General features: G+C 35.8%; 4 protein-coding genes across 4 annotated transcripts; 3 read left to right on the top strand and 1 right to left on the bottom strand.

The window, feature by feature from the left end:
* The first annotated feature begins 235 nt into the window (after positions 1-235).
* LOC149060434 (uncharacterized) lies at positions 236-1802 on the top strand. Its single transcript, XM_089217507.1, has one exon. It carries the CDS (start codon positions 241-243, stop codon positions 1615-1617), a length of 1377 nt encoding a protein of 458 aa, XP_089073633.1. The 5' UTR covers positions 236-240; the 3' UTR covers positions 1618-1802.
* Positions 1803-2536: 734 nt separating this feature from the next.
* Positions 2537-3867, top strand: LOC149060433 (uncharacterized). The gene is made up of 4 exons (XM_089216355.1): positions 2537-3324; positions 3394-3492; positions 3553-3642; positions 3697-3867. The coding sequence occupies exons 1-4, from the start codon at positions 2629-2631 to the stop codon at positions 3766-3768; spliced, it is 957 nt and encodes a 318-aa protein (XP_089072481.1). The 5' UTR covers positions 2537-2628; the 3' UTR covers positions 3769-3867.
* A 169-nt stretch (positions 3868-4036) lies between these two features.
* Positions 4037-4802, top strand: LOC149060432 (uncharacterized). The gene is made up of 2 exons (XM_089216466.1): positions 4037-4642; positions 4703-4802. The coding sequence occupies exons 1-2, from the start codon at positions 4037-4039 to the stop codon at positions 4784-4786; spliced, it is 690 nt and encodes a 229-aa protein (XP_089072592.1). The 3' UTR covers positions 4787-4802.
* Positions 4803-4941: 139 nt separating this feature from the next.
* Positions 4942-6213, bottom strand: LOC149060431 (uncharacterized). The gene has a single exon (XM_089229107.1). The coding sequence runs from the start codon at positions 6211-6213 to the stop codon at positions 4942-4944; it is 1272 nt and encodes a 423-aa protein (XP_089085233.1).
* Between the last annotated feature and the right edge of the window lie 4146 nt (positions 6214-10359).

Here is a 10359-nt window from a genome sequence, read left to right as displayed (position 1 = left end):
GACCACATTCCATTGACTTTATTGTACCTATTGTAATTTTATTGAAACCAAATTGTGTACAAGAACCATTTTTTTCTTCATAATGTGTTAGTCTTCGATCCTCTGCCATGTATCTGTTGATTGCTATCGTTTAAGTTTAATGTGATTTTTTTACACGGCTGTTTTAATATTTTACAATATTTGAATTTTTTTTTGTGTTTGTTTTTTTTACTGATCGTTTGTGTAAATTATTTTTTCTAAATGACAATTAGACCCGATATACATTCCCAAACGAAAAAAACAATATACAACGTATATACATTTTTTAAAACCTTAGCCAACTGCAAAGATAAGCCGGAATTAGCAGATTATTTTCGACAATCACAGGAGAGGGCGGCCGAAGCTTGTGCGGTGAGTCTGAGAACTGTACAACGGATATGTCATGAAAGTAAAGTAACTGGAAATCGAGAAGAGCTATTATGTGTCGGAAGTTCTAATGACCTTAAATTTCAATCGCCACGAAAAAAATACTGTCGCGAGAAATCTGTCACTGAACTTGATGATTTTGACAATGAAGTGGTCAGAAGAGTTGTCCATAGCTTTTACGACAAAGGTGAATTCCCAACGAGTGCTAAAATATTATCGGAACTGCGTGAAAAATTAAATTACCGTGGATCAAAATCGTCGGTAAAAATAATTTTAAAACAACTTCATTTTAAGTACAAAAAATGTAACGACGGTCGCAAATTCTTGATGGAACGGTCCGATATAGTAGCTGCGCGCGTTAAATTTCTTAGAAAAATGAACGAGTTTCGTAGGAACGGTGATACTCGGCCGGTAATCTACTTAGATGAAACCTGGGTTAATCAAAATCATACGCGTGGACGTATTTGGCAAAATGAAGAAAATACGGAAGGCTTAAAAGTACCTACAGACAAAGGCAGCCGCCTCATAGTATGCCACGCCGGATCTCCTTCCTTCGGATTCATTAAAGAATCAAAACTTATTTTTCGATGTAATTCTGGTGACAAGGATTATCATTCACAAATGAACGTCACAATTTTTGAAAGTTGGTTTTCACAAATGTTACTTAACTTAGAAGAGCCGAGTATTATTGTCATGGATAACGCTTCATATCACTCTTCTTTGGCCGAGAACTATCCGAAGTCCAACAGTAGAAAGTCAGATGTTCAACAGTGGTTACGGGATAAAAATATAGATTTTTCTCCTGTAGAAACACTTGACGAGTTACGGGAAAAGGTGAAACTTTCGATGCCGCGCGGAAAAAAATATAAACTGGATGAACTAACTTCCGAAATGGGTCATGAAGTGGTAAGGCTTCCCCCTTACCACTGTCAGTATAACCCAATAGAACTTATTTGGGCGCAAGTTAAAGGCAGAGTGGCTGAAAAAAATTCAACTTTCAAAATTGCAGATGTCGAGAAACTTGTGCATAAAGAGATCGATGCAGTTACTTCGAACGATTGGGCCAAATGTGGTGAGCATTGCGTCAAGATCCAGGAAGAGGACTACGTCAAGGCGGGACTAAGGGATGAGATATTAGAACCAATAATATTGACCATTAATCCTGACGAAAGCAGCTCAAGTGAAGATGAAGACGACAGCTGTGAGGACTAGAATTTCAATTCGGAAAACCATTTTTCTATGTAAATATTATTATAATAGTTTTAAGTTTCATTACTTAGTTATTAGTTTTTAAATGTACATACATATTATATAATTGCGTAAAAAATAATGATATTAATATTATTACTTATTAGCGAATGTGATAATTAATAAATAATAAGTTTTACGTATAGAAATATCGAACGTTTGTCGTTTAGTTTTTATTACAACTCCAGAGCTTTTTTAAAATTATTTTACGCGGGAATGAAGTCTTGGAAACACTGACGAAAATTGGCCACCAGGCGCGCGGCGATCACCCGCCTAGTTTCGCTGGCCGCACTATAGTAATGTACATCTATATACGCATACTCATCAGACTTATAATACCTTTATACCTATATTGTTACACGCACACGCGCGCGCGCGCACACACACATACACACACACACACACACACACACACACACACACACACACACACACACACACACACACACACACACACACACACACACACACACACACACACATTATCATGTGCATTATAAGACATTATATTTACTACTTATTATATATACTAGTATACCGGCCATAGATGCCACTACTGGAACCACAGCCACCGCCACCACCGCCACCACCGCCACCACATCCCACCGCTTCCCGCCCACCCATAGGTGCCGCCGTCGGTACACCGCTCCCCGCCTCGCCTCCACATCCCACCGCCACCACATCCCACCGCTCCCTGCCCAGCCATAGGTGCCGCCGTCGGACGTGACGTGTGATATATGGAAATAATGCAAAAATTTATTTCGATCGTCCGGGATTCGAATTGCCACGGTATACATATATAAAACACTCATATTAGGTATACTTGATATAGTCTCCCACTACAGAACCGATTCCCCACTATAAGTTATTATCCTCACCATACTCGAAACAATTAGTTAATAATTCAGTGTATGAACATTCAGTCTTAGTTTTGTTTTAACAGTGTCAAGTCGCGAGTTTTATAACAGTGTTATTATGGGTGGATCAATCAGTGAAATGAATCGGATGTACAAATATGTTGCGCCTACATCTCCGACTGAACTTATCGATTGCACTAATTTTACAATCGATTTTGAAAACCGTAAATTTTTAAACGTTGGTTTCGATTCAAAAGATGAGTTCAATATCGTCGTGCAAATAATTACACCGTCGCGCTATGTAAATATTTCTCCAGACTTCTTGAGGCGTATTTACTCAGTGATGGGCCATGTTTTATCTTACATTCTGGATACTACTGTACGTTATAAAAAAATTATTTTTTTGGAAGATGAATTTGTATTGCTCACGAGTATGGTATATAAGGGAGAGCATGTTTTGGTCATGGAGTCTAAAAAAATAGACGGATGTAGAACTATAATAAATCGAAGAGATCTTATGACAATTCAAGATTTAGAGAGCACAATTCTTGAAACCATAACAATGAAAATCGCCATCACACGACCTATTATTTTAAATCAAATCGATCAAATAACCGACTACCTTAAAACCGATTTTAATGTTGATAAATCAACGAAACTTGAAGAAGTAGTTTCAATAACAAAAGGAATTCATGCCGAATTAATCACAAGCCATATACCGAAAAACAAACAGAGTTTCATACATCAGATAAAATTACTCGCAACTGAACAGCTGGCAATCAAATGGATGGAAAAGCTGAATAACTCTATAAATGTATGAAAATTTATTTAAATATTTCGATAGTTAAAATTTTCGTATCATGATTACTTATTTTTATTACAGAATAAAACGGAAGCTTTTAACGTTGACATATCGCCACCAAGATACTCAATTTTGTCACCGTCGATTATACATGACGAAAACGATTTATCACAGTCACGGGTAATTTAAAAATTAAAAAAAAAAATATTTTTCTCGAGTTAACCGTTATTTTATTTTTAGGGTGCTGACGAGGACAGGGGGTTTCGAGAATACTTTTCAACACGTTCGAGTTTACCAACGAGGGCACCAATTCGGAAAATCAAACCTATGGTAATACACACATTATTTACTTGATAAACGGATATTGATAAATTTTTATTACAGGCTGTTGACGAGAACGATGGGCCGACTTACTTTAACAGATTTTCACCATCCCCACCATCTTTGTTTGACTAAACAGACGGCAAGTCTCAATCAACTCAGAGGAATACGAAATTAATTTTTTATTTAATAATATCTTATTAATGATGATAATAAATATTCTTTATATCATAACATGTGTGTTATTCATTCCGTTATACATATCCCTACCATAAAGGATAGAGTAGGGATTAATCCCCGCTCCACACGGCAGCACTGCATAAAACGTGTGACACGAGCATAGGACAAGTCAGTCGTAACCCGCTCTTCAAGAAGTGACAATTTGTGCGTTTGATCCATCATAATGACTAGTCAACTTATCGACTGTTCGACTTTTTTCGTGGACGATAATATTTTTATAAATATAGGTCTAGATCCGGATTTTTTGTTAAATTGTGTTGTATGTATTACAAGTAACATGCAATGTGTAAAAATGAGTGTGGACTTATATGAATCGCTTAATGTATTACTTAAAAACATCAATTTTTCACTACCATCACATTTACTGTTAGAGGAGTTTAAATTGATGTCAATCGAAGAATGCAACGGCAACAACATACTGTCAATCAAATGTTTGCTTCAAGACCAGAATGTGCAGTTGACAAAAGGGAATGTTGCAAGGATCTTACAGTTAAGTGGTGCCATTGAAGAAGTTATTCAGATGAAAACAATGTACACACGGCCCACTGCATTGGATCAGGCATGTAAGATTTCAATGTTTCTCGGAAAGGAAATGCCGTTATCTAAAGATACAGCCATAACCGATGTTGAAGATTATTTGAACCGCATCGAAGTTAGGAAACTGAAAGAATGTATTCCAGTCGCAGGTACTTGCTTAATAGCAGATTTGAAAATCAAAGCACTCAAACAATTAGCAAGAGGCTGGTTATCTTATTCGGCAAAAATTGAGGTTATACAAACATATTTTTGCATATTATTTTATACTAAACAAAAACATTTTTTTTTTTAGCCTGAAGTCAGCAGACCTAAGACAAGAGCATTCGTAGCACGTGAAAGGGAAATAGCAAGCCGTAGATTGAGTTTTGGAAAATAATTCATTATGTAATATTTTATTGTGACTTTGGTACATTAATAAAAAAAAAAAAAAAAAAATGTAATATTTTATACTTACATTTTTATTGTGGCTTTGGTCGATGATAATAAAAAACAACGTGATGTTTAAAAAATGTATTTTTATTTACAAACTATTTACAATTTCCTTACATCGCCATTAAAAGGGTTATAAGTTATAATTTGATCGTGTAAAATGAGACAATAAGCTGCAGTCTTCGCTGGAATGGCTTTGCCTGTTTCGAACTCGATGCGTAAATCAACAGTCGACGATTTTACGTTGTCGTTTTGTCGTGATAAATCTACGACTATGATTGGTACGTATTGTTCAAAAATGGTTTTTGACAGTAGAGGCTCACTATATTCTCTATCGTAGTATGATTTTTGGAAATCTGTATATGCTTTATATAAAATGGCCGTAACGTTGTTTGTGAAATCTGAACGGAAATCTTCGTATGGATACACTTCAGAATTTAGATGTATTTTAAGGTTTTTCAGGTAACAGTGATCGAATCGTCCAGACGGATTAAATAAATTATTTTTTCGATCTGTTTGAAAGCCAATTAATGCAAATCTGGGTTTTTCGAGCAAACTGCTCGATTTAATCGTCCACGAATGAGAAGTGTTCTGAGGGAGAACCGGATATTCGCACAAGTCCCAATTTCTGAACGCACACGAGAGTTGTTTACGAGAGTCTAATACTTTTAATAGTTTTATTTTTTCTTTGTCACTCACCCTGATAACCGGCATCTTCCAAATAATTTTACTCAGCTCAATCACTACTTTTTTGAGTTTTTCTTTATTGTCATTCGCAGTGGTCTCGGAAACGTACAACGCATCAGAGTCCGTAGACGATCTGTTTAAAATGATTTGTTGGTTGCAGTTGAGTAGTATTTTTTTATAATCTTCACAAAATCCTAACATGTGTTTGAGCGGGATACAACCAGCAAATTTGTTATTTAACGCGAAATTTTTATTTTCACTGACATTCATTTCTACGTCCCAAGCAGCATTTTTTAGATTGTTCAATTCATTCGGTGTGTGTGAGCAAAACCCTTTAAGACTCGATGATATTCCAGGAGATTTTAATTTTTGTATTTCAACACCGTTAATTTCATACCGGATTTCAGAAAACAAAAACGCCAAACCATTATTTGTAAAATTAATTTCGTTCGCATTAATTTCGTTCGCATGTGATGCAATATCTGCCGGTATATTTAATTTACCTTCAATATAGAGATAGCTCTCGCAGGGGAGAGTGTAAGCGTCCATATTTTGAATGGATATTCTAATTTCGTCGTTATTGGATAAAGCTGTCGAAGAATAGGGAAGGAAAGAGTGGTACTGCATTTGAGTTATTTTGCATTCATCTTCATATCCGCCGGCCACGTCCAAATACAAGTCATCCATGATTATAGAACTTTTAAAGACCGTAGAAATGATAGATTGTTCTTTGTTAGTTTCTTTACAATCGGCGTACGTCTCGACGTATTTATCTTGTTAGTAGAACTGTAGCGACTCTTGATAGCATTTCTTTTTATATAGCTGTTGAACTTAATAGCCATTTTAATGTTTAATTTGTATACGAACTGTGATTGGCTCCCCTCTTAAATTGATCAAATTATTATCTTGATCTCTTAGTACTATATTCACTTTACTTATAGACGAAGAATTAAGCCGGTAGAAAACTAGATGTTTTGGGACTTCTATGATTTTATGTCCAGGCGGTGAAGAAGGGAAAAACTCGTGTATAGTCTGGCTCGGTATACCATTACTGAATGAACCAGAAATTAGATTGCAATCTATTTTTATACAGTTAACTTTCATTATGTTGACTATCCGTTCAGATTCGTGTAGTGTCTTGGCAGAATAAACTTTATTCTCAAACCCTAATATTTTCGATATATTATGTTCAATAGTGAAATCAACATCATGACTACACGTCATCGAGCATTTCAATGTGCTTCCATCGGCCTTGAGTTGAAACAAAGTAACATGATTCGGTAATAGTTTTTGAATCATCGACTCCAAGTTAATTATTTCGTACGATCCCGTAGGTATAGTCACAGTCACACATTTTCCGAGTGAATCGTGAAAACCTATTGTATTGCAATCCGGTTCTACGTTTGGTATAGAATTATGTGTTTGCAGGCTTAAAAGACACAGCTGAGAGGTATTTTGTACTTCTAACGGCGGGAAAATATCACAAGACATTTCGCTGGAATTAGCGTTTAATGTTATCGTGTACATGATAAAAATTTCAAACACAAATGACCACAATTATATGTGTTATAACGTTGATGCCTAGTGTAATTATATTGTATTTTACATCCACTGAGGTACGATTGTAGTTCCAGTGGTGGTGGTAGATTTCCAAAACTGTCGTAATATTCTACTTGTTTTCCGATTTTCTTATACGCTACCCAATGAGTTCCGGTACTTTTTTCAACGTCCAAATTGATAACAGCCGATTCTTTATGCTTAGGACGTTTAGGTAACCTATCTCTGGAAAACACTCCGATGAAATGAGGTATTTTCATTATGTGCGCGTGTTTTATAATTTCATAATCGTACAAAGCTCTTTTGGGTAACGTAGTAATTAGTTTTTTTTCCTTTTCACGGTTTTCTTCACAGATTTATGGACTCCCTTTCTTTTATACGAACTACCTCCTTGTGAAGAGAGATATAGTCCTTTACCTTTCTCGATCTTATACGAGCCACCTTTATTAGGGGCGAGGTATAAACCTCTGCCCAAATGTGTAGGTTCATTTCTATTGAATTCGCTAACGGTCTTTACGACGTTAGCAATACCCCCCGTCAGCGCTCCGAGTGCGGATAAACCGGCAAAAATTGGTATCAGTGGTAACATTCCTCCAGTTTTCGGTAAAGGTATAACACGAGGTACCCGAGCTTTCTTGCTGTTTTTAAGAAATATTTTTTTAGCTGCCACAAAACATTTTTTTGTTAATTTCATCATGTTTTTTTCTTTCATATTTTTTTTAAATACATTTTTAGCTGCCTTGACTGCTGCGTTGAATCCACATCCAGCACCCATTTTTCGTTTTGCCTTCATGCCAGTAGTGACCAACCACGCTGCTGCCTTTTCTTTTAAATTAGAGTCTTTTGACTTGAATCTATTCCAAGCCTGGTTTTCTAATATATAATCTGCTTTTTGACGATCAGTCAAAGAGTTGCTGTGATCATAAGCGATATCGTGTTCTTTACACAACGAGTCTAGGGGGTTGATACCTTTATCGCCGCGATCTAATCGTTTTTTCAATTTTGTACCTGGGCCGCAGTACTGATAACCTAAAATTATGAGTCGATTATATTGAATGTTATGTGTGTTGTATGGTTTATAATTACCCGGTAAATGAAGTTCAAATGGTAATTTGTTTATAAGAGTGTTCACGATACCTCCGCCTTTATTCTTGTTGTTTCTTCGAACGGGTGACATCGTGTAATGATTAGATTACAGAGATTACCCAAGTATTTATAATGAAGTTTGTAGATCAAGAAATAAAACTCACAGTGGAAAATGTCGACCCGCCTACGAGTCTCCAATCGAGGCATGGGAAGCTTTTACCGAATACTTGTCGTGCTTTAGTTGTCGGGCCTTCCGGATGCGGCAAGACAAATTTGATTTATGCTTTATTGACTAACATCAATGGTATACGTTTTCACAACGTTTATATATATTCGAAAACACTCGATCAACCTAAATATAAAATGCTTTGTGAAATTTTAAAAGATGTAGAGGGCGTTCAGTTATTCACTTTTCACGAAAACGACGAGGTTATCCCACCAGAAAAAGCATTACCAGATTCTGTTTTTATATTTGACGATATTTTATGTGAAAATCAAAATATCGTACGTTCTTACTACACGCGTTGTAGACACAACAATATCGACGTGTTCTATCTAGCACAATCATTCGCTCGCATACCCAAACAACTTATTCGAGATAATAGCAACATGATTATATTATTCAAGCAAGACGAGACTAATTTAAAACACGTTTATATGGAACACTGTTCGGGTGATATGAACTATTCTGAATTTAAAGAGTTTTGTACTTTGTGTTGGAGTAGGGGGAGATTTAATTTCGTCGTGATAAGTAAAGACTGTGAACGTGACAACGGACGGTATCGACACGGTTTCGACACATTTGTCGTTGTATAAAACAATGTAGTTCATTCTCAACCATGGAAGACAGAAGTGCAGTGTTGAACGAATTAGTTATTGCCAAGAAAAACATTAAACGTACATTTGAAGCATTGAAAAGAGGTGAAGCTGATATTCAATCTTATGTAACGCAAACATTTAAACCAATAATCGAACCGTTGAACAAATTACAAAATTCCGAAGCCGGTAATAATGAAATTATAGCTGAAGGTACCCCATATATAGCATCCGATAGCCAGTCTGAAATTTTTCGTACATTAGAAGAAGAGGAAAAAGATAAAATATATGGTCCAAAAAAATATTCTAATGGAAAAAGCAAGTTAGGTCAAGAAGAAGTAAAATTCAAAAACAACGCAATAATTATCAAAGATACGTCTTATCAGCTAACGCCTGGACTTGTTGAGTTATTATGTTTCAGATATCCAATGCAATATACTGATAATGATTTAAATACATATAAAGAAATACTAATACAAACTTCAGCACATTTGACACAGGACGGTGCAAAAATTAAGAAAGGTGGTACAAAATATACACAAATTATTCGCAAGCTATTTCCATCGGGAATGGGTGTGAAATTACAAACACATAATTTAGTATATTGGAATGACCCAAATGAGCTGGTTGATAGGTTGCGACTTGTTTTAGCCTCTCAATCTGCTGGAAACACTGGGGTTTCAAACGAAATATTATCTATTTTTGAAGAACTGTACGAATCTGGTATAACAAGGAAAATACCAAATGTATAAACGCAACATAGCTATCGAACTTCACAGACCGGCTAGGAAAAATTATACGAGGCGAAGAGTAAATGTGTATGGAAAAAACGATTTGTGGCAGGCTGACTTGGTCGAGATGATTCCACTTTCAAAGAAAAACAAAGGATATAATTATATTCTCTGTGTGATTGATTGTTTTATGAAATTCGCCTGGGCCGTACCATTGAAAACAAAAACAGGGTGTGAAGTGACCAAAGCCATGTCTACAATACTTGTAGATAGGTCGCCCAAACTGTTGCAGGTAGATAATGGCAAAGAATTTTATAATTCAAAGTTTGACATGTTAATGACTAAGCATAATATAAAAAAGTATAGCACATATTCCACGACAAAAGCCTGTTTTGTGGAAAGGTTTAATCGAACTTTAAAAACAAACATGTATAGAGAATTTACTGCTCTGGGTTCACAAGAATGGATATCAATTTTACCTGACCTAATCAATAATTAGAACAATGAGAAACACAGAACGATTGGGATGACACCATTGCAGGCAGACGAAAATCCTTCACTAGTTACTTTGAAACAACGTACAATCACTAATAGAAAAGTAAAATTTCATGTCGGCGATAAAGTTCGAATAAGCATTCACAAA

This window comes from Diuraphis noxia, unplaced genomic scaffold (assembly GCF_037042655.1).
Source record: "Diuraphis noxia isolate RWA-SAM2 unplaced genomic scaffold, SU_Dnox_SAM2 contig0001, whole genome shotgun sequence".
Lineage (NCBI taxonomy): Eukaryota > Metazoa > Arthropoda > Insecta > Hemiptera > Aphididae > Diuraphis > Diuraphis noxia.
The sequence above is the reverse complement of the archived record's forward strand: the minus strand, read 5'-3'. Positions and strand labels throughout refer to the sequence as shown.

What these genes read in the sequence shown, in the direction of transcription:
- LOC149060431 (XM_089229107.1), bottom strand. Translation starts at nt 6,213, where the DNA reads ATGGATGACTTGTATTTGGACGTGGCCGGCGGATATGAAGATGAATGC.
- LOC149060432 (XM_089216466.1), top strand. Translation starts at nt 4,037, where the DNA reads ATGACTAGTCAACTTATCGACTGTTCGACTTTTTTCGTGGACGATAAT. An exon ending in CTTATTCGGCAAAAATTGAG is followed by an intron (nt 4,643 to 4,702) that starts GTTATACAAACA and finishes TTTTTTTTTTAG; the next exon opens with CCTGAAGTCAGCAGACCTAA.
- LOC149060434 (XM_089217507.1), top strand. Translation starts at nt 241, where the DNA reads ATGACAATTAGACCCGATATACATTCCCAAACGAAAAAAACAATATAC.
- LOC149060433 (XM_089216355.1), top strand. Translation starts at nt 2,629, where the DNA reads ATGGGTGGATCAATCAGTGAAATGAATCGGATGTACAAATATGTTGCG. An exon ending in AGCTGAATAACTCTATAAAT is followed by an intron (nt 3,325 to 3,393) that starts GTATGAAAATTT and finishes TTTTTATTACAG; the next exon opens with AATAAAACGGAAGCTTTTAA. An exon ending in ACGATTTATCACAGTCACGG is followed by an intron (nt 3,493 to 3,552) that starts GTAATTTAAAAA and finishes TTTTATTTTTAG; the next exon opens with GGTGCTGACGAGGACAGGGG.